Raw genomic sequence first — 25,894 nt, 5'->3', positions numbered from 1 at the left:
ACTTGAGTGCAAATATGGTCGAACTCCTGCCAATTTACTCATTGCCTTATCCATTTTTTGAGCTAATGAACTGTTGTATTTTATCCTACATGCTCTTGTATCTCTCAAAATATTTTGATTGCAAGTACTAATTAAAATGAAAAGTGACATGTTTAAATCCTGTGGTTAAATCGATGTTACAGTGTTTAATCAATCCCTAACTTGAATTAATTTAATTTTGTAAATCATTTGCTCTTTGTAACACATTTTAACGAAGAGAATCAAGAACTTTATGCAACTGATTCCTGAAACGTTTACCGCCCTGAAATATCTGTCTTATTAGTATAAATGATGACATCTTTATCAATAGGACAGGTAAATCGCCAATCAGCAGCATTTGAAAGCATCAAATATTAATGAAACATATTTATAGTTAATCATCAGGGCTGGTGGTAGATATGGTAAAGACGTTTAACTACTAGCTAGGGAAGGTAAGTTATAATTGTATCAACGCCAGGTTTGTGCTGTCTATAAGCAAGTTTTAATTATTCATTTATATATTTATATTATTTATTCATTGCTTATTTATATTTATTGCTGTCTGTTGACTATATATACGTAATTTTATCGAATAAACCAAATGGGAAATGAGAATTTTATCACTGTGTTTAAATTCGTAGTATAATATTTTTCTTTTTAAAAACGTGTATATGATGTTTAAATAGTCTTTTAAAATACAAGGAAAGCGGTCTCCTTTCACAACTTCAGTAGTTTTTTCTTCGACCATTGTAGGATTTTTTGTCTTGCATGGGAATACAAAAAGTTTTAACTAAGGGTATGCCCTAAATTTCTATCCAGCTTCAGTACTTTTAATCAGTTGTTTGAAGTCATATCAACTTATTTGATAAGTTATGGTTCATAACTTTTATTATTTTGTGGTATTTGCATGCAGCCCAATGTCATTGCCAAATTTATTATTACATTTTAGATTTTATTACACAAAAGTGATCTGTTCTAAACAATTTCATCAAATGACCTTTTATATTTCCTACTTTGTATTTTTCAAAAATATATTATTAATTAAAGATTAGAGCTTATAATGCATATATACATTGTATGTATACTAACTTAATGTAGTTTATTAACATTGGGCTGTTTGTGTATATGATTGTCGAAACAAGTTCATAGAAATTTGATACTTTAACCGTTTGCATATTACAGTGAGAAAAAAGCGCTAAGGACAAGTGATAAGACGCATTCGAAAAGATCATTTTAAGAAACAATTGGTGTATAATCTGAGATATGTCATTTAATTTGTTTTAAGACAAATCGTCGGATACCATCGATATCAAGACCCCAGACTTATAATGGTAGAAATGGTTTTAAGGTTCGTTTTATTTTTCAGATGGAAAAGGGGTTGAAAGCAGAATGTGGGACAAAAATAATAATGTTTATCGGCGGAAAACGTGAAAACATTCAATACCATAAATGATATATATATATTACTTTTTTAAAACCAACCAGACATAGAAACAAAAGGGAAATATAGATCTTTAATATCATGTGTTTCGGAATTAAAGATTGGAGGATAATAAAAATAATATTTATCATAAATTATTTCAATTCAGGTAATGGTAATGTATTTTTTATTCGACATTTTGTTTAATTATTGACAATTATACAAGGGAAACAGATTTTTATAATGTTTTTTTTTGGTTCAGAATCTCTTTGTATATATTGTTTATTGCATCATTCCAAATAATGTTTACGGGGGTACACAAAAGCTAAGGTAAATAACACTCAACAAAACGTTTTATATAGTGACATTCTGATAGCAAATTCAAAGCATCTCAGTGATCGAAAGTTTTGTTGATGAAGCTACTATAGGTCTCAGTATCGTATTAATTTTCCCATAGACTTCTATAGTGAAGTGCATATTTTTAGGATTTTTTAAAAAATATGTAAATTGATTCAATAAAACTTTCACTTATGTAGCATTTCTAAGGACATGTGAAAAAATAATTTCCCGCAAAGAAAATAGGGTGAGTCCACGAAGATTGGACAGAAAAGTAGTCTTGAACTATAAATAGCCAGTTTCCCTACTTTCACTTTCGTTTTGCACTCACCAAACCAACCTTTTCAGTGGAACATTTTTATGATATTATGTTAGATTTTCTTTTAAAAAAGTTCTTCATCTTACAGTGTGATGTTTGCTCTATTTTTTAAGTCATTGTTCATGTCTTTTGACAAAACATTAGTTTGTAGAGAGGCAAAAAGAAAATGCACTATATTATTATGGCATCCATGTTTTGACGTACACCCGCTCAGGGATATGCAATACGATACTGGTACCTATGACTAATAAACATTTCAATATAGTCCTAAAAGTTGTTGTTTTTCTGCTAGAGTATTCATTTCCATACTGAAAATTCAGAATATCATTGCCCTGCTACAAACATGAGTTTTCTATTAAAATTCTTATATAGGTACCCTATTCCAGGCATAAGACTAATATCTCAATGTTAGCCAGAAAATATTACTTTTGATAAAAAGCTGCTGCATTAATCAAACTAAGCAACTTTGTGGTTTATTCTGACATGGTAGATACATGAGCTGTACTATGAGTTCCAAATCATTATTTAATCCCCACTTGTGAGTTCCATATATGGAAATATTAATATCCGAACCTCCTTTTTTGTCTTTAACTCAAGGGAGCCTCTTGTGTAAAGTAAAGTATAATGAGCGGTACAACCAACTGTTTTAAACTATAGATATGGTCATTTCAATTATAATAAATCCAGAAAAAATTATACCAATATCATAGTTTTAAAAAAATATAGCTTTTCATATGCAGAAAATACAGATTTTAAGCCATTTTGGTACCCCAGGCAGATACAAATGGACCTCAATGTGACAGGAAAAGGACTTTTCCTTTAAAACAGATAGCTATGATGCAAGAAATATAGTTTACTGGTATAAATATTATAATAACAATTGTCTGCTTTAGATACTTTTTGAAAAAATTCAGTTTTTAAATGAAAAAACACCATTATTTTTCTTGCCGCATTAGAATCTGTCCATTTGAACCACTAAAAAAAGTCCACTAAAAAATTGGCTGATGACTTTTGTGACATTTCTGTGTTTAAATCAACCACACAGTTATATGGCAACTCATTTTAGCTATTTATTTGAAAGAAAAACAAAAAATAAAAAAAATATTCATTTTTTCATATATAAGAGGCAATGTATGGAAAATGACTATTTCAAGTCCTAACCACATACTTAAAATATGTTGTAACTTGAAAACTATCCTTTATGCAGGAGTATTACTTGCTTTAGGTTACCTGAATATAGATATGCTCAAGAAAATGCACTATATTATTATGGCATCCATGTTTTGACGTACACCCGCTCAGGGATATGCAATACGATACTGGTACCTATATGTTCATTGAAATTCTTCCCATGAAACATGAAGTTAAAATTTATTTAAATTTATATATTTTGCTGCAAAATAAAACACCAAATAAAATTAAAAGAAATTCAAAAGTGACAAATGCATTTTAGAGAAGATATTAGATACTCCCTTAAAATAATAAAATAAAAACGCATTATTTATGAGAACAAATGTGAAAAATCGCTATTCACGAAATGGGACGCAATCCTTTAATAATAGTTTATTGTCACGCATAGAGTATCATGTTTACTGAGCGATCCCCCGATATCTATATAATGACAGTGGGAGACAACAATGAATTCTGTGATGATTTTTAACACTGCATTACAGTTTCTTAGTTTATCGTGTTCAATGCTATGAAAACAACCTGTTCAATATTTATAACAACACTTGAATAGTCAGAACATTAACTCATCAAAAGTATAAATTACATTCCGGCTTATAATTGTACTTAATGTTCCTCGTTAAAACATAAAATCTATCAAAAAATTATTCGGTGACAAATGATGCTGATTTTTTTGCATATTGATTCGACTGCAACAAATGTGTTGTTAAAGAGTTTGGCGAAGTTACAATTTTTGATTTTGTTTTACTAACAGTAATTTTCTTTCATTTCACTTTCATTGACATATCATAGCTTACAATCCACCGCTAAAACGCAGAAAGTGGCGTAACAGTCTTTTAATAACATTTGGTAGTTCAAATATTTCATAGAGCAGTCAAGCAACGTATTCACAAAAGTGTTTTAACGTTAATTTTATTGCAGTGAAACTAAAGGTTTTAGGTCGATGTTCTTTTCCATTTCACATTTTTTGACATCGTACATTTGTAGATTACAAACAAAATAAGTGTGGTCCTTTTTCAAAAATATATTTGACATTTTAGAACTATAATGTTCATCAATCGGCTGAAAGCGGCAAACTTCGAGTGAGTCCGAAATAGTACGAACTCGAGCGAGGTTGCGATATGCTCTAAAATAAGTATCCGTAATGACCCGAATTTAACTAGCAACCTCTGATTCGGAGACTAGGCGTTTCTCAGCTATATTACAGAAAGTTCAATTCTATAACCAATCATTTCATCTTTATATGTTAACTTCCCGCTCTCAAGTTAAAAGCAAAAGTAGCTTAAAACACATGTATGTGGTATTTAAGAGGTACATTTGATTCCGTATTAAACTTGAAATGACGGTTCGATAGCACCTATCTGCAACATAAAGTGGTGTAGTAATACATCACTATGCAAATCATATACAAATGTACAGTACTGAAATTACGATTGCAAGAGTAATCAAGGGAATCAAGGTTATAGCGGTAATCAAAAGAATATAATCCAGGGACAAAGACCAGACATGGAAAACAGACACATACAACAAAGAACATAAAGTAACTAAAATCATACATACAAAGTAGCAAAAGTAAATGAGCAACTCGGACTCCACTAAAAATTGGGAGCATGGACCAGATGCACCGGTAGGGTAAGCGTCTTTTGCTTTTCTAGAAACACCCGCCGAGTTGCTCATAAAAAGTCAAGTCCGGGGTAGACAAAAGAAGAAAGGCAAACTATGACCCGTTGAATAAATCAGTTTTCATAATGCAGATGGATACATCATAACGATCCAAGAGTTCATGATGATGACCATAAAACTTCTGTAGTGATGACTTCAATCTTGTAGCAACATAACCCTGTTCCAGAAGCCTATTTGTTAGAGTTCTAGCGCAATACAAAAGGTCTGCGTAGTTTCGGCAAGCTCTGGCATAACGTATGAGTAGTGATATGAACACTCCATACGCAGGAGCCGAAGGGATGTTGCCACAGATGAAAGGAAAGTTGACAATTTTGAATGAAAAGTCATCACGTTTGTCGTAAAGTTTGGTCAGTAGTTTTCCTTTACCATCGATTTCTAAGTGTCGGTCAAGATATGAGGCTGACTTCACAGTGTCTGTAGTATCCTTTATCTCTTTTGGGTAGATGCGATGTATCAAATCCTCGAAATTAGGATTGTTTAAAGATAATACGTCATCTATATAGCGGAAACTGAGATTGAAGGATCTAGCCAAACGATATTCTTTCTTTCTGATCAGATCAGCTATAAAGTCAGCCTCATAAGAGTAAAGAAATAGGTCAGCAAGTAAAGGAGCACAATTTGTTCCCATTGGAATGCCGACCGTTTGTTGAAAAACACGTCCACCACACTGGACAAATATGTTGTCGATTAAAAATTCCAGCATTTTGTAAACTTCTTCTTCTGCATATTTGGAAGATGATTTGGAATTATTTCTTACAAAGTATGAGGAATCTCTACCAAGAACTATATATTTGTATCTAGGTGTACCATCTTTTTTGGAAAAACAACGATGTATAATGTTTTTAAGTCGGGATTTTAACTGAGTATGGGGAATAGAAGTATACAGTGTTGAAAAATCATAGGTTTTAATGCTATTATATTCAGATAATAGTCTTGAACTGATTGTCTCCAAAAGATCTTTTGACGTTTTTTCAGGATCCACATTGAATTCTCGACTTATCGACTTAAAATGAGGTCGTGCCTCAAAAAAGAAAATATCCTTCGATTTTCATCGTCCTTACAAATAAAGCTGACGTCTATGGCATAACCAATTTCGCATTTAATATATTTGTTTTTAAACATTTCCTTAAATTTCTGTCTCGCCATATTATAACATATATTGCATAGACATTTACTTATATTTCAATATTTAAAATATAACTCTATATATTAACTGTAATACACTTTTTTTTTAAAATTCAGACCCCAATATAAATCTGTTCACCTTTATTTTAACATTAATTATGATAAAAAGTAGAATCAACAAATTATATGTTGTGGTGCTACAATGAAAAAAAAATTACAATTTAAAAGATGAGATATTGATGAATTATTCACATCGATCGTCTTTCTTATTTATTGCAGCTTCAGTTGTAAACAACAGAACAGATAAACATGGATTAATATTTGAAAATCACAATGGGTCTAGACTATTTTTTTGAAATAAACAAGCAGATTACTTGGTACCGTTTCCGATCACCAGTACTACTGAAAAAAATAAAGTGTTTGTACTGAAATATGAATAACACGGGCGACATAACTATAAAGTTTACACCATTAATAATCGCTTTTATTACATTACAACAACTTGTTTTTATTATTTCATGTCTGGGAAATTCGTTAGTGTTGTATATATTTATTAAGAAACTGAAGCTAAAAAGCAATACAAACAAGTTTATTGTTAGTCTTGCAGTGGCTGATTTATTTACTGGGACAGCTGCAGGAATACAAATATTTTACTTCTTCTTTCCCAGTATTTCTCAGGATATGATGCTTTGCTTTTTACGTTACCAGTTGATTGGGTTTACAACACTTGTATCACAGATGACAGTTACATTTACTACCTGTGATCGGTACATTGCTATATGTCACCCACACAAGTATGTGTCGATAATGACAACAAAAACAACAGTATGCCTCTGTATTGTCTTGTGGATAGTCCCTCTCATATACCACATTCTACCATTTATAGGCTTGAACAAATGGCAAGAAGGAAATCCATGTTTATATTTGATCTTGTACCCTAGGAGCTACTACTTGGTATCCACAGTTGTAATATATCTCTTCAGTATAGCCTCATTTGTGATGTACATCTGTATTCTGAAGGTGGCATGGCGATACTACTCTAGAATTAAACCAGCAGAAGCAACGACCGGAACAGCCGCAACAAAGCACAAGACGATGGAACGTGATGTGCGTGGTGCAAAGCTGACAGGAATAGTGACATTGGCCTTTACAATATGTTGGATACCGTACTTAACATTTCCCTTTCAGAAAGGTATCGGCATTGATGATACATCAGGAACAACATTTAACGTTGCAAACTGGCTCGTTTTTCTAGGGTTACTTAACTCCATCGTCAATCCATTTATATACGCATGGAAACGTCGTGACTTCAACAGATATTGTAAACAAATGTTTGGCTGTTGGAATGATAACCAAGAAACATTAAACGCCACTAATGTATCAATGGCGACCTGAAGAACACAAAACGTCAAGTCCAATCCTTACCACTCAATGCTACGACAACCCTTTAACTGTTCAGTTAAAACTTAAAAGTTTTGGGATAGTGTATATATATAATAACTGAAACAATAAGGTATATAATACAATCTTTTAAATCTTTTAAATGTTATAACCAATTTAGTGATATACTTTTCATATTGTTATTGTTTCTTTGCAAATTGTTCCTACTATTATTTGATAATATATTTTCTAATATTTTTTTAAAAAATAAACTACAGGAAAAGGTTTTAACATTTTTATATTTAACTTTAAAAGCAGTTTAGACATAAAACTTCATTATTACCAACCTACTATGTCCGCAGGTGATGATCCAGTTTCGTTCATGATATTGACCAAACTTTACGACAAACGTGATGACTTTTCATTCAGAATTGTCAACTTTCCTTTCATCTGTGGCAACATCCCTTCGGCTCCTGCGCATGGAGTGTTCATATCACAACTCATACGTTATGCCAGAGCTTGCCGAAACTACGCAGACTTTTTGTATCGCGCTAGAACTCTAACAAATAGGCTTCTGGAACAGGGTTATGTTGCTACAAGATTGAAGTCATCACTACAGAAGTTTTATGGTGGTCAATATGAACTCTTGGATCGTTATGGTATATCCATCTGCACCATGAAAACTGATTTGTTCAACGGGTCATAGTTTTCCTTTCCTCTTTTGTCTACCCCGGACTTTACTTTTTATGAGAAACTCGGCGGGTGTTTCTAGAAAAGCAGAGGACGCTTACTCTACCGGTGCACCGGGTCCATGCTCCCAGTTTTTAGTGGAGTCCGAGTTGCTCATTTGCTACTTTGTATGTATGATTTTAGTTACTTTATGTTCTTTGTTGTGTATGTCTGTTTACCATGTCTGGTCTTTGTTCCTGGATTACATTTATTTTGATTACCGCTATAACCTTGGTTCCCTTGATTACTCTTTAACACATATATCTGGTCTTTTTTAACACATTAACAGAGTGCTTGTTGTATTCCTTGAATATCTTTATTGTAAATAAAAGTATAATTTATCTTCTATTAGATTTGGTTATATATGTCGATAAAAATTACAGCAGACAAATTACTTTAACTGAATAATCTCAAAACATTGTCTTCCAATATAAGGGAAAGAACTAGTATTCAAGTAACGATGACTATAATTTAGTTATTTATATCTTTATAAATTTACACGCTATTGTCGCTAAATGAATATTTACATTTAAATAAAACACTTTAGCACAGTAAAGTCATATATTGACCTGAAATATCACTGTGAGCAAGAAACATATTAAAAAATTGAAATTTTGATAAATTTATATAAGTTTATTTGTTTTATTATTATTATTTTAAGCACCAAACAATTCATATCTCATCAGCTGGCAATTCTAAGACCATACAAACAACGGCACAAAACATCAAAATACATCGTTAAGAACACCATTAAACTCATTCTCTCATCATACGTTGCAACACGTCCCACATCAACATTGCCAAAGATCTAAAGATCTCATTATAGTATTTTATTCAAGCAATGCGACTTAATGATATACATTCTCGGTACTCACTAGGAAAACGGTTATTTATTGCGATGAAATTTCATTTCTAGTTTATATATAGTTATAGATTTCAAGAATTAATTTAACAAATTTGAATGCAGCCTTCAGTTAAGACGTCACCTTATTTATGTGTTAATTTTGTTACAGCCGTAATAATCCATCGCCACTTTCCCCTTGATATTACGTTTCAAACGCGATGTTAGTATGCACTACTCGTGATGTAGAGTATTCATCCGCTTAAGATATATCTAAAGCATTAATAACCAAGATGTGAGGTTTCCACTACTTGAAGAAGAAATCGTTCTTGGTTAAAGAATCGATTTGTTGTTATAGAAATTGTATCTAACAACTAAACAGAAAGCCTATATAACTTTAGATACTTTTGTACACCATAAGTATTCTAAACGTCATCTTATATAAATACAATAATAAAGCTTGAGAACGTCCTTAGGCACGACTTTACAAAGCTTATGGATTAGAAATATCATATTCTTCGTTCTAACCATGCTCTTCTTGTTTTTACTTCACGGTAGATTATTTATTCTGTATCATTAACAACCAGTATAAAAGGTGATTTACAATCTACTCTAAAACGGTAAGTCTGTCCGTAACTCTGAATTACACGGAATATTTAAAAATAGGCATTCATTTATTGGCTCTTATGAAAAAAAAAAAACAAAAAACAAAAAACATTGCATCAGTTCAACTTTGAACAGATTAAATTACCCGTATTTGCCATATATTTTCCGTTGAAACTGCAAAAATGTATCAGTGAACCTCACTTAATACCTACAGCATCCTGATACTTGCTTCTAAATGCAGGTACTGTTTTAGCAAACAATTGATTATGAAAAAGTTTAAATGGTCAAATGGAATTTTGATAAAACACTAACATTCCATAACCAAAATAAATTTCAGAACAGCTAAACTCCTGATTTTTTTTAAAGCATTTCATCCCTGAATTAAGGTAAAAGAAAAAGGAAACATTGTGTAATTTGGAATGGACATTGTAGTTTTGTGTATGATTTCGTTCAATTGTCCTTGAGCGTACTTGAAAAGTACTCATTACAAAATTTGTTCACATTTTTCATTAAAAAAGTTGTTTTTGTGTGAAAAAAAATTAATCATTATCATTGACTAATGATGCACTGTATTCCTGTAAAGAATTACGTTATTCTGTAATTCTACAATATAATAGATTTTAATATTACAACCACTGATGAAGAATCTAGTGAAGTCATATCATGCATAAATAACTTTGCCGACAGCATCCGTATATGAAGTGAATTAATATGCCAATCTATAAACTAAAATGTTTACATAGCGTCTCGGTGTTTATTGTGATAGACTGTGTAGATTCTTAAACATATAACGAGATGTGATATTTACAAAATTCATATCTTCCATACTTCGATTATTACAGATGTGCTGTTTTTGTGTTGTATGTTTCATTTTGCGTACGTTTTGTTTGAATCAGGTATAATAATAAACTTGTATTCTCAATTGCCGAGGCCTAACATGTCCGAAGACTCCCTTAACCTTGTAACTAGAGATTTCCTAATCCATTTAGAATGAAGAAAGTTTATTTCCAGAGTAAACCTTAACCAAATATAAAATCCAATCTATACGACAGACAAGTCAACGTTCGATATACGTTCGATTGTTTAGATGCCGATAAATAAGGCGCCATAATAAGTTCGTATATTTATATAAAACTTCCCTTTTTCGAAAATTTAAATTGGCCATATTTTTCCTCAAGTTTTAAGCTATAAATATAAATTCTGTTTCATTATTGAATTTGTACATTTGTAAATTCTAATAGTCATTTAGCTACGTATTTTGTTGCAATGTAGCGAAAAACTACAATTATTTTAATACAATGTATGAAAATAATACTTAGTCGGGAACTACCCTTCACTGAGCTTAGGTCAGTCAGTTGAATGACAGATATATAGAATCTTATCATGTCTGTATAATGTATTTTCTGTTGAGCATTTTGGCACCATATTTAAGGATACAACTGGTTAATCAAGGAAGAAACGTGGTGTCAATATTATCTGACGTTATATCCACTTGACTCAATATCATTTATCATGAGAGAATGTTTGCATAAAGCGCGACTATTGCATGACGATTGTGAATACAGTTGAATTTAATTTTATTCGTGCATGTTCATCGTCACTTAAATTCTTTGTATGAATAATGAAGTATTCCATTAAGATATTTTTCTAAATGACTTGCACTTTAAATGCAAAAACTTAATTAATCATGATGTTGTACCTTACTTAGATGGAGTAGTTAAAATCCCTGTCATGTAGGTCTATTTGATGGTTTGTAATAACCCCCATCATGTAGGTCTATTTGATGGCTTGTAATAACCCCCATCATGTAGGTCTATTTGGTGGCTTGTAATTCCCCATGATGTAAGTCTATTTGTAATAATCCCGTTCTGCATGACCATCAATTGAAGTTAAACCTTTAAAAAGTTGTTTGTTTCCTAAGTTTGTCTGTAGAGATACTTAATGAAACATTGATAATTTTAAGACTTTTTTTCAAAATATAAAGGAAAATGCAAAACAAAGGATAAACCACAAAGAATGTCAAACATTTCTCCATTTTAGAGAAAGAGAAAAAAATCTGCAAAACATATGTAATTCGTGTGATATAGTTAAACATGAGAAAGTACATTAAGTGCTATCTTACTAGCTGTATTACAATCTACAGAACATGCTGAAATATTTTGACAATAATTTCTAGTTTTCAAAAGTTGAATTTTCATTTCATGTTTTATATTGAAGTGTGTTTCCAAGTGAGCGGGTGAGAGACAAAGGCATCAAAACTATGCATGATAATTTAAATACATCTAGGAAAATCCGTTATCGAACAATTACTTGATTTTTATAAGACAATCAAGTTTATTCGACTTTTTTGTTTAAAAATATGGAGATTAAAGATGTGGAGTTGACTTACAAAACTTGGTTCTTAAACAGTCGAGTCCCTTTATATACCCATATATTGATATGAAGATGCGATTCATTATCATTTGGCTCGCATGAAAAATTTTCAATGTGAAATCTATCTTCTATGCTAATTATGCCCCCGATTACAAGGTTGGTGTATGTAATCATATGGGTCCGTACTTCTGTAGGTACGTCCGTCCGTACTTCCATGCCTTTCTCCGCTTCTTTGGACTTTAAATTATGCCGAATATAGGATATCATTAATGCAGTGGGAAATTGATATTTTTATCAGCATCCTACATTGGCTCTCTATCATATTCCTTTATACATGTAGTCATTATAAAGATTCTGAACGCTTGTTTTTCAATGTGATTTTCAAAACGGTGCGTTTCAATTTAGTGAGCATTATTCATGTTTTTTTATATATAGTTTTTACATTGTATCTGTTTTCTTAACATATACATGACATGTATAGTTTCATCATGTTAATATTTTAAAATAAACTGTAAAAATTGTAATTATGTACGGAAATAAAGTATTCTGACAAATTATAACTGTATGAATTCTTTATATAAAATACATGTTGGTGTATTCTGGTTCATCATGAGTTCGAAAGGTTTTTTTTAATTAAATCTTAAACTGATTAAATCATATTGAAAATGTCTTTTGATAAACAGTTCATTACAACAAGCATTATTACTATTTAAATCACCCTTTGACACTTCAAATATGAGAAATAAAACATTTTTCTATCAAGAAAGGATTGGCAATCTTTCTAAGAAGCCAACCAGAAACTTTCTTTAAAAGCAAGTAGATTAGAACGAGTTAATGTAAAACATGCAGTATGGAGAGTGCATAGTACAGAAAATATTACGGAAGTCGACTAAAAATCCTTCGGCAAACCATTGGAGTCGTAACAGCATTTTAAAACATACAAAATCACTTAGATTGAAAGGTATATCCAATTAAAACAAGTCAAATAACCAGTATCTTTTATAAAGGTAACCTGCAATGTAAGTTTATTGAATAATTGATTAGTGCAGTTAATGCTTCGCCAAATATTACTAACATCGAAACGATATATTTTAGAACTGTTACATCAGACAAATAATTATGTATAGTTTAGATTTGTGGTTCGACACGCCTTCATAATCAACTTGTAAAAACATCAAATGGATACAACATAGGCAATGAGTGCATCAATATACAATAGGTTTTACTTTAGAAGATTTATTTGCTACTTCATTACACTCCGAGCGATGTTACTCTTCATGTTTACTGTAAATAACCAACCTTATATCCCAGAAGTGATTTTCTCACATCATCCCAAAATTTCAAAAAAGTACAAAAACTGGCAAAATATTTGCACTAGAACCAGGGAACTACCACCCGTAATAATAGCCTTGTAACACTTGTAACTCTTGTGTAATGAGATGTATAATCGCAACTTTTTAGAGTTTCACAATTTACCCATACCACTTTATGTGATAAATGATTTTCAGATCAATTTATATCTATTTCGATTAATAACTGAGAAAATATAAAGGCACTCCTTTTCACTATTTTAGTTAATGTATATATATACAAACCCTTCTTTCTAATTTCTATGTTGTTTTAATTGAGTTTGAAAATGTTTTCATTTCAATTGTTTTACAATTAACAATAATTCTTTGAAGTGGCACTCTGTATAAAACCGCATAATCTCATAAATCTGGTCCAATTAATCATATAGTATTATCTTATACAAACTTTCAAAATGGATATACTAGTCAGATCTAAACTAAACACTGTAAAGCTTCCAAAACCGACCAAATAGTAAAAGTCGTCAAAAAGTCGTTTAGGGTATTTGAATGGTTGGTAAAGACCACAATAAATAAATACTAATTACTGTTTGTTTGTTTGGTTGGTTGTTTTTTAAAATTATTTTTGTTTGTTCTCTAATTCTGTTTTTGATATTTTTCTATAATAATTGTCATAATCTGACTAAAGAGGTAGTATTAAATGGAATTTAGAGTGTGTAAAAAATAATGGAAAATATCAGTATTTTCTTTTGATTTTAGATGCCACAACCTTAATCCCTGAAAATCTCACAACCATTAACCGAAGCAAAACAATGACAATAGCCACAATTATCAGAGCGAACGGAAACAATACTGTACTTTACTTTTTGAAAATTGAAAATTTGTAAGGATTTTAAATTAATTTCCTCACAGAAAGAATCACTGACAAGAATCTAATGCAAAAATCAACTAATCAAGACAAAAAAGGTGAATCACATTAAATGAAAAAACATTGATAAAGCTATCTGTGATCAAAAGAAAATAGAGGAAAAATAGCAGTAATTTGTTGAAGCCCCTTGTCGTTATATAGAAATCTTTAGTATCAAATGAGGAACAATAATGATTGGTAATTTCAAAAATGTTTTTACTAAAAATAACGAGGAAGTATTATATAAAATGTCTCAATGACATTTCTCTATCTTTATAACATTAATCTACTTATTTGGAAAACACAATTTTTAACAGATAGATAGATTACTGAAATGAGCATATACATCTGAAAACAGAGTTACCGGTATAGATCAATGGTATTTTAAAATTAATAGAACAGTTTCGAAGATCAAAACCTTACATCAATTAAAGTGTATAAAGGAGTAACGAATTGCAGTTAAAGCCCAGCATCTCCAAAGACCAATTATATAGCATTTTAACAAATAAGACAAGAGCTCAAGATCCGACCATCTTTTCCATAAACCCGGAAAACAAAAAAGACAAAGAAATTGACATTGATATCTCTACACAGTACGTTTATCTTTGGAAAAAAATATGCTGAAATCAGATTGGTAATTTCCGAACTTAGTTTTTAGTGGAGTCCGAGTTGCTCATTTGCTTTTCTTACTTTGTATGTATTATTTTAGTTACTCTATGTTCTTTTTTGTTTATGTCTGTTTTCCATGTCTGGTCTTTGTCTCTGGATTGCATTCTTTTGATTACCGCTATAATCTTGGTTCCCTTGATTACTCTTTTAAAACATTAAGCCTTGTAAACACGTGAAAAAAAACACATGGTTTTTCGTATGTATGATGCTCTCTTCCAGCCTTAGGTGTCCCATACTTGGTTCTTACATTGATATAATGCAGAGAATCTATATTATAGCAGAGAGTGATATAGAAATTTAATGAACACATTTCGAGTACGTGATCGAAAATCAGCGTACATAGTTAAAAGGTAAAATGAAAAAAGAAAAAGAAAGGACCATTTCCTTGATTTTATTCCGCCAGGATAGTCAAATTTTTAAAAAAGGTATTAAACATTTTTTTAACATAAGAATGACACACAAACACACAAATAAAAATCAATATTGAAGTTTATGCACCACCTTATTACCCGCTTTGCGTCGCCCTGTGTAGTACGAACTGCATAATACTGTCAATGGGCTTCATTCATAAATGACAACAATTTGCGCATGTGCAGGTCCGTTAAATCGAATTTCAGCGTCGTGTTTTTTTGTTTTTGTTTTGTTTTTGTTTTTTTGGTTTTTTTTGGTACGAATTGTGTGAATATATCAGTTGGTTTCATTTAAGGTGTAAACAAGAGCTCAGATAAGTCATTAAAATCAACATCAAGGATGGCATTGAATTAGACAAAGGTGTAACTGAGTCAAGGACGGAAAGTGCGATATTTTTCAACTTTATTATTATATTGTTATTTAAAAAAAACTCTGTAGTACAATCAATTCAAAGAAAACTTACTAGTATGATCAGATTTCAAAGATAACTTTTCCATACATATAGTTAATTTATATAATGAAAAATATTAACTTGGTTGAGGTCTAAAGTTACAACTTCAATAACATCTATTATTTTATCGGCTATATCAAGCAAAACACACACAGACAAATGTATTTTCATTGACATTGAAACAAATACTGTTCTAGACATCTTTATGAATTTAATGGTGCGCGCTGTAACGGATTTTTTATACACCAAAAGTTTAGATTCAGCAAAATATTCCAGCCCTGTCAGCTGTTATTTATAAAATTTGTCTATTTTTGACAATTTTTCACACTATACTCTAAATAACATGATTCTGCTTTTTAAGAAATAACCACCGAGTTGCACATAAAATGCACAATTTCATAGTGGTCTTATCTCAAGTTCTTTGGGGTAGATGTGATGCAAAAAAATCCCTTAATCCCCGAATCTAGGATTGTTTAAAGACAAAATGTCATCTACGGGCGGAAACTGAGATCACAGGATCTAGCTAAACGATATTTTTACTGGATAAAATTGGCTATAAAGTCAGTCTCATAAGAATGAAGGAATTGGTCAAAGGAACAAAATTGTGCACAATGGAATGCCGATCGTTTGCTGAAAAAAACATATCCACCACAAGTACGACGTATTTGTGTCTATGTGTTCATTCGTCTTTAGAATAACAACAATTTATAATGATTTTGAGTCAGGAATCAACTGAAACAACGCGATGGGTGTTTCTAGAAAAACAGAGGACGCTTACCCTACCGGTGCACCTAGTCCATGCTCCACGTTTTTTTTTGGAGTCCGAGTTTTCTTTTTTCTTATAACTTTGTATGTAATATTTTAGTTACTTAATGTCTTTGTGGTGTTTGTCTGTTTTCCATGTCTGGTCTTTGTGCCTGAATTACATTCTTTTGATTTCCGCTAAAATCTTGCTTCTTTTCATTACTTTTTCAACTAAGTATCATGTATAGATACAATAACCGTCAGGTGATTTAGTCTTGATGTCTTTAACCTTCAGGTCCTTCAATACCTTTTGTATTTGGAAATTTTGGATGCCATTGGTACAGTAAAGAAAGATGAAGTAAACGGTATAGTTTTGTCCATAATGGTTTTATGGTAGATGATGTTAGCCCATCTTATATCATCTTTACATTTCATGACAAACGGGAGTGGTGGAAATGAACCTGGTTTAAAGAGTTTGTTATTACCAATATCCAGAATAATGACCACAAGTCTATATAATGGTGACGTAGACTCAGAAGCGTTGTAAAGGGAGTGTAGTAAATTGTGAGGTAAAGAGTAGATTTTAGTGATGAAGTGATAAGTCTAATAAGTGACATTAAAGGAAATCTTTCAATCTTAATGCACCCACCAAACATACAGCTAGAATATACATCAATCAAACCTGACAATGGAGCTTTCCGAAAATGTCGGCCGTAAAAAAAATTCTATTATAGGATTGGTTTTTATTTAGGGTCAAAGGTAAAATATGGAATGGAAATGCTGATAATGTTCGTGTTTGGCTCTTATTTCTAAAATTCAACTTTCTTTTGTTCCGAGAATAATGAACCCGCCTCTTTCAATATTATTCAAATACGATACCAATTCTCTCTCTAAAGTTTCATTTAAATCAACCGAGCGCTTTAACGAGGAGTTGCTAGAATTATTTGTTGGATGTGGAAACCTTTAATTTACAATATCTCTCAATGCATGCACAAAAATTTAATATCTCCTTTTATGAGGCTGACTTAATAGCTGATTTGATCCAAAGGAAGGAACATTGCTTAGTCAGATCTTTTGATTTCCTTTTCCGCTATGTGGTTTGACGTATTATCGTTAAACAATCCTAGTTTCGGGGATTTTTACATCGCATATACCCAAAAAGAACTTGAGATAAAGGATACTACAGACACTTTGAAGTCTCATATCTCGGCCTACTATTACAGATCGACGGTAAAGGAAAACTTCTGACCAAACTATACGACAAACGCAATGACTTTCCTTTCATCTGTGGCAACATCATTCAGCACCTTCATATGTCAGAGCTTGCCGAGACTACGCAGACTTTCTCTATCGCGCCAGACCTCTTACAACTAGGCTTCTGGAACAGAGTTATTTCGCTACGAGATTGAAGTCGTCACTACAGAAGTTTTATGGTAATCATCATGAACTCGTGTATCGTTACGGCATATCCATCTGCACCATGAACACATGTGTTCAGTGTGTCATAGTTTTCCTTTTCTCTTTCCTCTACCCCGGACTTGACCTTTTATAAACAACTCGGTAGGTGTTTCTAGCGGTGCACCTGGTCCATGCTCCCAGTTTTTAGTGGAGTCCGAGTTGCTCAATTACCTTTATTACTTTGTATGTATTTAGTTACTTTCTGTGCTTTGTTGCCTTTGTCTGTTTTCCATGTCTGGTCTTTGTCCCTGGATAATATTATTTTGATTTCCGCTAGAATCTTGGTTCCCTTAATTACTCTTTTATTAAAGTTTCTTCGGGAGCATTAAAAGGTTTTACTTTCATCATAATAACAGTAATCATGAACGATGAAGAAATACGATAACAAGTGTTGATTCGATAGTAGTGTAATAATTTACAACCGACCAAAACTTCAAAGTCACTTGGATAAAATGAATAATGTTTAGAAAATTAATAATGCCGTTATTCATAAATAGGTTAAAAACAAGAACAAAAAAGCCATAATAATATTTAAATTTTTTTAACATCAATATTAAGAATAGGGCACGCAGATTAAATAAAATATAAATGACACAGATAGCCAACAGATCGATATTGTAAACTGGATTAAATTGATAATCATATACACACAAATATATCAACTCAATCTTTTATTCTAGTATTTTAGAGTAAGCTTCGTTTATTTTATTGTGCGTGATCAAGTGCATTATTTGTCAAACTTACAATGACATGGCAAAAAATACACAATACAAAATATTTATATCTCTATTCTATCTTTAATATAAAATGCATTTAAGAATGTGATAGCAATCTGTTCAGGGTGACGAACAAAAATCAATGCACTTCTCTAACCATCTGTTCAACGTGAATAACCAGTGTACTTTACCAAAAAGGGTTGAGAATAGTCATATTTTTTATCTCGCGTTCTTAAAATCTCAGTAAATTAAGCTAAGTTGCCAGCATTGCTTGTCTTCAAATACTTAGTATATTACCAAGGCCAATTGAACTTCCTTTGTAACAAATGATTTTGGTATATGCTCTTCTTTGGCATACAGTGAAAATGGAAAAAAAGTTGAAATAATTACAATCCATTACAATAAACTTTTTAGTAAATAAATAAGATGTTGTCACGTTGTAATATAACCGATAAAATATTAAACATACAATTCATGTAAACCTATAGTAATGTTAACATGTAAACCGATGGTCTTGTTAACATGTAAACCTATGGTCATGTTAACATGCAAACCGATGGTCATGTTTACATGCAAACCGATGGTCATGTTAACATGCAAACCGATGGTCATGTTTACATGTAAACCCATGGTCATGTTAACATGCAAACCGATGGTCATGTTTACATGTAAACCTATGGTCATGTTAACATGCAAACCGATGGTCATGTTAACATGCAAACCTATGGTCATGTTAACATGCAAACCGATGGTCATGTTTACATGTAAACCCATGGTCATGTTAACATGCAAACCGATGGTCATGTTTACATGCAAACCGATGGTCATGTTTACATGCAAACCGATGGTCATGTTTACATGCAAACCTATGGTCATGTTAACATGCAAACCTATAATAATGTTAACATGTAAACCCATAGTCATGTTAACATGTAAACCCATAGTCGTGTTAACATGCAAACCTATGGTCATGTTAACATGAAAACCTATGGTCATGTTAACATGTAAACCCATAGTCATGTTAACATGTAAACCCATGGTCATGTTAACATGCAAACATATGGTCATGTGAACATGGAAACCTATGGTCATGTTAACATGCAAACCCATGGTCATGTTAACATGTAAACCTATGGTCACGTTAACATGCAAACCTATAGTCATGTTAACATGCAAACCCATGGTCATGTTAACATGGAAACCTATGGTCATGTTTACATGTAAACTTATGTTCATGTTTGAAAAATATACTCAACAATAGTAGATGGTAACCAGCGCTACAGCAACAACAAAGTCTTTCAAACTTTGTAAATAGCATAAAACTGTGTGTTTCTCCTAATTAACAACGGAACAAGAGATCTGTATGCTTTCTGTAAGACTTGTTGATATCTGGATTGATGTATGAGCTAATGGATCTTTAATTGTGTGGAATAAAATTTTAACCAAGATACTGTATTCCAAATTTAAAGTTACCAATTATCTATTCAGTTTACTATATAATACCTTAAAATACCAAAGTACTTAGTTATTTAAAAAATCTTTTCATATGTTTCAATTAAACGGCTGCCGACTTAATCATTGTGTGTGTTGTTACTTTAAGGTCAGCTTTTATACAGGGTCTGTTTATTTGATCCAAAGATGTACATTATCTCACCTGCCAAAACAAGTATATACCTTTCTGGCATATTTAAATATCTAAAGACATAATAAACATGTTAAACCATACTTCATAAAGGTTTTGGAACGAAAATCTTGTCACACAGTGCTATCTCTAATGATTACTAATCTTGATTGAGAAAAGACAGTAAATTGTTTCTACTGGGAGATTTATATATGATAGTGTTATGAAGACAAATTCAATTTTCGATAACATTTATCGGTTATGACAAAGTCGTGAAATGAATATTCGACAATAACATGTAGATATGTGATTTTAATAGTTTCTACCTTCATATCTCATATAAGATACTTTTATTTTGTGGATGGTTAAGGTAATGGAGCGCCAGAAAACGGAACTAAACTACGGAAATGGTTTTATTAATGTGTATCTGCCGCGTGAGGATGGATTTGATCAGACTGACTTGGTGGCTCCATCGCCAATATTTACTGTAGACAGTATTTATAAATTTAGTGACCAAGTTCTTAATGATCGCCATCTTTTCCTGGGAAAGAAAACGCTGCATCACACTCAGTTTGATGCTGATGACGCCGATTCTACTGGAATGAACAGTGGAAGGTCATCAGTTCTTGATGAGCGGGATGGAAACCTTAAAACTGTAAAACTTTCTTTAGATGCTTCACAACAAGGAGTCAACTATCGAAGTCGCCGAAGATTTAATGAAAGATTGAGTGCTTATGTGCCAAATATAAGAAAAACTAACGAAACATTTAAAGTGAAAAAGTACTCTAAGTCTGCAACAACACCGAGATCAGTAGGCGATTATACATCTAGATCTAATATCACACCAAGAGCATCAACAAGGGGTGATCCTGGATTTGCTAAAAGAAATTATCAGACACCTGTCCTTCGTTTGGGAACACCAAGACGCGGAACGTCAGTGGAAAAGGCATTAAATTCTAATACCGAAGGATTACCTCCTCTTAGCCCTCTAAGAACTGTAACTAGACAAAAAAGTTATTTTGTGAAAGACGAGACATTATGGTTTCCTGGAAGTGCTTTGAAAGGAATAGACACGAAGCCAAACACTCTGCCATTAAGGCCATCTTCTAGACAGTATAATGTATGGAGGCAATCAACAGAGATGTTGCTAAATGAACAGATAGGTCGCTTCTCTCCATCAAGAATTACTTGGTCGAATCATCCAAATACATTTGTCCAGAAAACATTCGTTTAACCTGTCAATTACACTTTTTGTAAAGGTACAATATTTTTCGCGATGTTTGCTTACATCGGCGGGTGAGGAACAGAATAAAAGTTTGGTAAATTTCAACAGGTTGATATTCTTAGAAGTGCCAGTGCTGTCATCTTTTATTATTAAGGCATGTGCTTGTTATAAATTTTGTCACCAAATAATGTTTGATTAATGTATCTGTTCAACTACCTTCACTCGTTTTGAAAATAGAGTAAGAACAATAATACGGAGACAATTGTCAAAAACACCTATGAAAAAAAATATATATATATAATGAACAATCAACGACGTTTTTTGTGATAAATGTATTTACAGACAAAAAAAAAGCAAAAACTTTCGTTTATCTAAATCTGTTTATCCTGTGCATTATTAGATTGAATAGCTTTTTCGTGAAACAATAATTCCAATGAAAGCCAAGAAGTTCTACACTTACCATAAAAAGCTAATAACAGTGTTATTTGGGTTCCTTAACATTCTATATGATAACAAAAGTTGTGAATACATGTTTACTGTTCTAACCTTAATTTCATGCATAGTCATTTACTTATATAGATATGAAAGCAAGGAAAAAACAGTTATTACCTTTACCATGTTTTATTCATACACAATTATCATTTGAGAGGTAAACACATTAAAGAAACGATTGTATCTTACATGTTCTCGTTTTTCGCATAAAAATTTAATATAATTTTATCCCTGATTTAGACAGTCATTGTTTTGATGAAACATTCCATATCATATTTTAAGCGTTTTGTGAGAGAAATTCAAGGAACAATATTTTTTTCACAGATTGTGTATAGAATGGAATGTTAGATTTGTTTTTCAATATCAACTCAATAATTAAGGATTAACTGGGTAATGCATGAACGATTTGATCAAAAATTTAGAACAATTACTAACTTTAAAAGGGAGCCTAAATCAACTGTGTGTTTTACTTCCGGATAACGACAAAGTTTTAAAAACACATTATTTTAGGCTTTAAGAAAAGAAGCAAATCCAGAAATCTACGTGGGAAAATTATCTGATAATACATTGTAAATTGATAAACAAAATTGCTTTTGAAAGCTCATCAGCCGTATCGAGATCAAATCTCTAGAAACTTAAGCTCGAAGTGTTTGGGCAGGTGACAGTTAATATGGATAACAATAGGAACGACTAAATCGATTGAAAAAAGTTAACACGGTGAAGGTTTTGTTGGTGTTCTGAGTTATGTACATAAATTAAATGTACAACGTTAAACAAAAACATACAGTTATCATAAATATACAATATATCATAAAAATAAAAGAAAGATACAATATTGATTGTCTTACGATGATATGAGATAATTTATGCATATAAATAAGACATTATGTTTGGAAGATACTTTAGGTGTATTAACGCACACACTCCTGCTTTAAAATTAAAATTCTCCAGAATTCGTACATGCAGCTGTTTTTAGGATTTTTGTTATTAATTTGTGCCCAATTACACTGAACACATATTTATTTGCACAAGAACACAGGCAAGGGGATTGGACTCAAGTTATAACAACATTATGGAGGTCCTGTTCCATACAAAGAATGCATGATGACGGCAAATAGATACAACTAAAAAATATCAATAATAGAAAAAAGAAAAGATATTGCAAATTAACATGAACGATATGAAACTAAAAAAAGAAAATGGAATAAAAGGGGGGTCTGACAAAAAGGAGTAACGTGAGAGACAGTCATTTCATATACATGCAGTATTATTCAAACCTTTTAGTTCGTTTGATAAAATGATGAACACAAGCAAAAATATCGGTGTTTTCATCGTATGTAAGACTTTTGTCACCAGCCAACAGAAATGCTATTGTTACGTTGAAACCGCCTAACCGTGCCATCAGGGAATTTCATTTTACAAATTGTATTCTATAAAATAGTGGATGCAATCTTCGAAAGGATGTCTACAACTACAAGAAGGGGATGGCACTACATTTACACGAAATAAATCAGCATTTAGGGAACTGCACATGTTTCTTAGCCTGATATGTATAATAATATTTTTTCCTTTCACCAAAATTGAAGTACTCAGGGGGGTTTTCTGTTGCCCTTTAATGATTCTTTTGAATATGCTTATGTTTCCTGCATTTCTTGTCTCTAAATTTAGTTGATTCCAGTCTCTTACTGTTGAATATGACCTTTTGGTACTACTTAATCTGAAGTGGGTATGGTATAATCTGCACTGTTGCGTAAATTATACGACGAAATCTGGTTATTAAGTGGGGGCATAAGATCGCTTCAGTATTGTGGACACAGTTGGTTATGAATAGAGCGAAACATGTTAAGACGTTTGAATCGTCTTCTACAAAAAAAATGTATCTTCCAATAACTCCCATGCAAACGGATATTTTGCTTGCATAATGGTGTCTAAATGGGTTGAAAACGTCCAGTTCGAATCAAACGTAATACCAAAGTGTTTATGAGACAAAACGAATTCAATGGATTGGTTTTGAAATAATAAATCAATGTCTTCCGTAAGATTGCGTTTAGCAATGATAAAAGCCTTGGTCTTCTGGGAATCAAAATTTATCAACCATCGACTTTGCTATATTCTCTAGGTCTAAATTCATTACATCTTCGATTGTAGAGTAGGATTGTGCGGAATATATAGCGATGTGTCATCCGCAAAAAGTCTGGTTAAACAAATGAGATCAACGGCTATATCATCAATATAAACAAGAAAAAGAAGAGGTCCAAGAACAGAGCCTTGTGGTACTCCAGCATTTGTTTGCTTCAGAGGAGAATTTGAATTGGCCACTAAAAGACTTTGCGCTCTTTCCAATAGGTAGCCTTTAAACCAGTTGTTCAAATTGTCGCTTACGCCATATGCTTTGTCAGAAAACCTGTGTGCCAAACTCGGTCGAAAGCTTTAGATATATCACAGAAAACAAAAGTAGATATATTTATTTCTTCGAGAGTCATCGTTATTTTATAATAAATTTCTATTAGCTGGTGAACGGTAGAATGGCCTAGAATGAAACATAATTGATATTTATACAGCAAGTTATTGAACAACAAATGATTAAACATGTGCTTAAATACAACCATTTCAAAACTCTTGCCGACAGATGACATAAGTGAGATAGGTCTATGGTTTGAAATTTCGATTCTATCTCCCTTTTTAAAAAGTGAGATCATGGTCGCGGTTTTCCATAATTCAAGGAATTGGACTGTTGAAAGAGATACATTAAAAAGCATAGATAACGGAAAACATATTGTATCTTTGGTATTTTTAAGCATGCGGTGACTGATTGAATCGGGTCCTGGAACTTTACTGGAGTCCGAGTTGCTCATTTACTTTTGTTACTTTGTATGTATGATTTTAGTTACTTAATGTTCTTTGTTTTGTATGTCTGTTTTCCATGTCTGGTCTTTGTCCCTGGATTACATTCTTTTGATTATCGCTATAACCTTGATTCCCTTGATTACTCTTACAGAGTTAGAGTATTTGAAGAATATCTTTAACATCTTTAGGAGAAATGATAAGTGTATCAATAGATGTGTTCATTCGCTGTTCGAAATTAGGTGTTTGAATATCACTATCATTAATTGTAGATCTAGAACGAAACAATTATTGAGAAGGCACGCGCTCTCATCAGATACTATTTCACCGTTGTCCTTTTTCAATCGTCTGATTCTAGAAGTTTCATTAGTACCTTTTGTGATTTTTGATTTATCAAGGATCAATAGTATTTAGAATTAATGCTTTCAAATTCATCTAGTATACTATTTGCATTTAAGAGAAATTTTTGCTTGTGGTAGATTTTCATGTTATTAACATGATTCCTCTGTTTTTGTTTGTTTGTTTTTTTTTGTATTTATTGATATGGGTATCCTTTTTTGTTTTGATTGATAATTTGTGGAATCTGTTACGCGTTCTTATTTCTTTACTTAACTCTTGAGTTGAACCATATCTTGTCCTTTTGACGAATTGTTACCTCTTCCCTAGGAACACATTCCTGCATACTATCTAAGTATTTTTGAGTAAATAGTTTGCAGTTGTTATCCATATAGTTGTTTATGATTGTTTCCCAGTCAAACGTATCTATCATTTTTTATGTACTAGTATTTGAAAGTCTGCATGACAATAGTCCTATACAAGTCTCTAATACGAAATTTTGTGTTTTTAAAGAAATTTGCAAGAATACAATCGTAGCTTCGTGATCGCCGTATTGTCTATCAACTTGTATTTTATGGAAATCACAGACAACGCATTCGTCAGTAACCAGAATATGATCCAGTAAGGATTGGCGCTTATTGCTTATCCTTGTGGGTTCAGTTATTTAATTGGTCAAATTGTACAGATTCATTATA

General features: G+C 32.0%; 1 protein-coding gene across 1 annotated transcript; it reads left to right on the top strand.

The window, feature by feature from the left end:
- Positions 1-411: 411 nt before the first annotated feature.
- On the top strand, positions 412-8,094 carry LOC148618500 (mu-type opioid receptor-like). Its single transcript, XM_088577544.1, has 2 exons — positions 412-470; positions 6,369-8,094. The coding sequence occupies exon 2, from the start codon at positions 6,522-6,524 to the stop codon at positions 7,482-7,484; it is 963 nt and encodes a 320-aa protein (XP_088433670.1). The 5' UTR covers positions 412-470; positions 6,369-6,521; the 3' UTR covers positions 7,485-8,094.
- Positions 8,095-25,894: the final 17,800 nt, after the last annotated feature.

Source organism: Perna viridis, chromosome 4, assembly GCF_037379345.1.
Source record: "Perna viridis isolate PV_CMFRI_1.1 ecotype Kerala chromosome 4, ASM3737934v1, whole genome shotgun sequence".
NCBI classification, from domain to species: Eukaryota; Metazoa; Mollusca; class Bivalvia; order Mytilida; family Mytilidae; genus Perna; species Perna viridis.
The sequence above is the reverse complement of the archived record's forward strand: the minus strand, read 5'-3'. Positions and strand labels throughout refer to the sequence as shown.

What these genes read in the sequence shown, in the direction of transcription:
- LOC148618500 (XM_088577544.1), top strand. Translation starts at nt 6,522, where the DNA reads ATGAATAACACGGGCGACATAACTATAAAGTTTACACCATTAATAATC.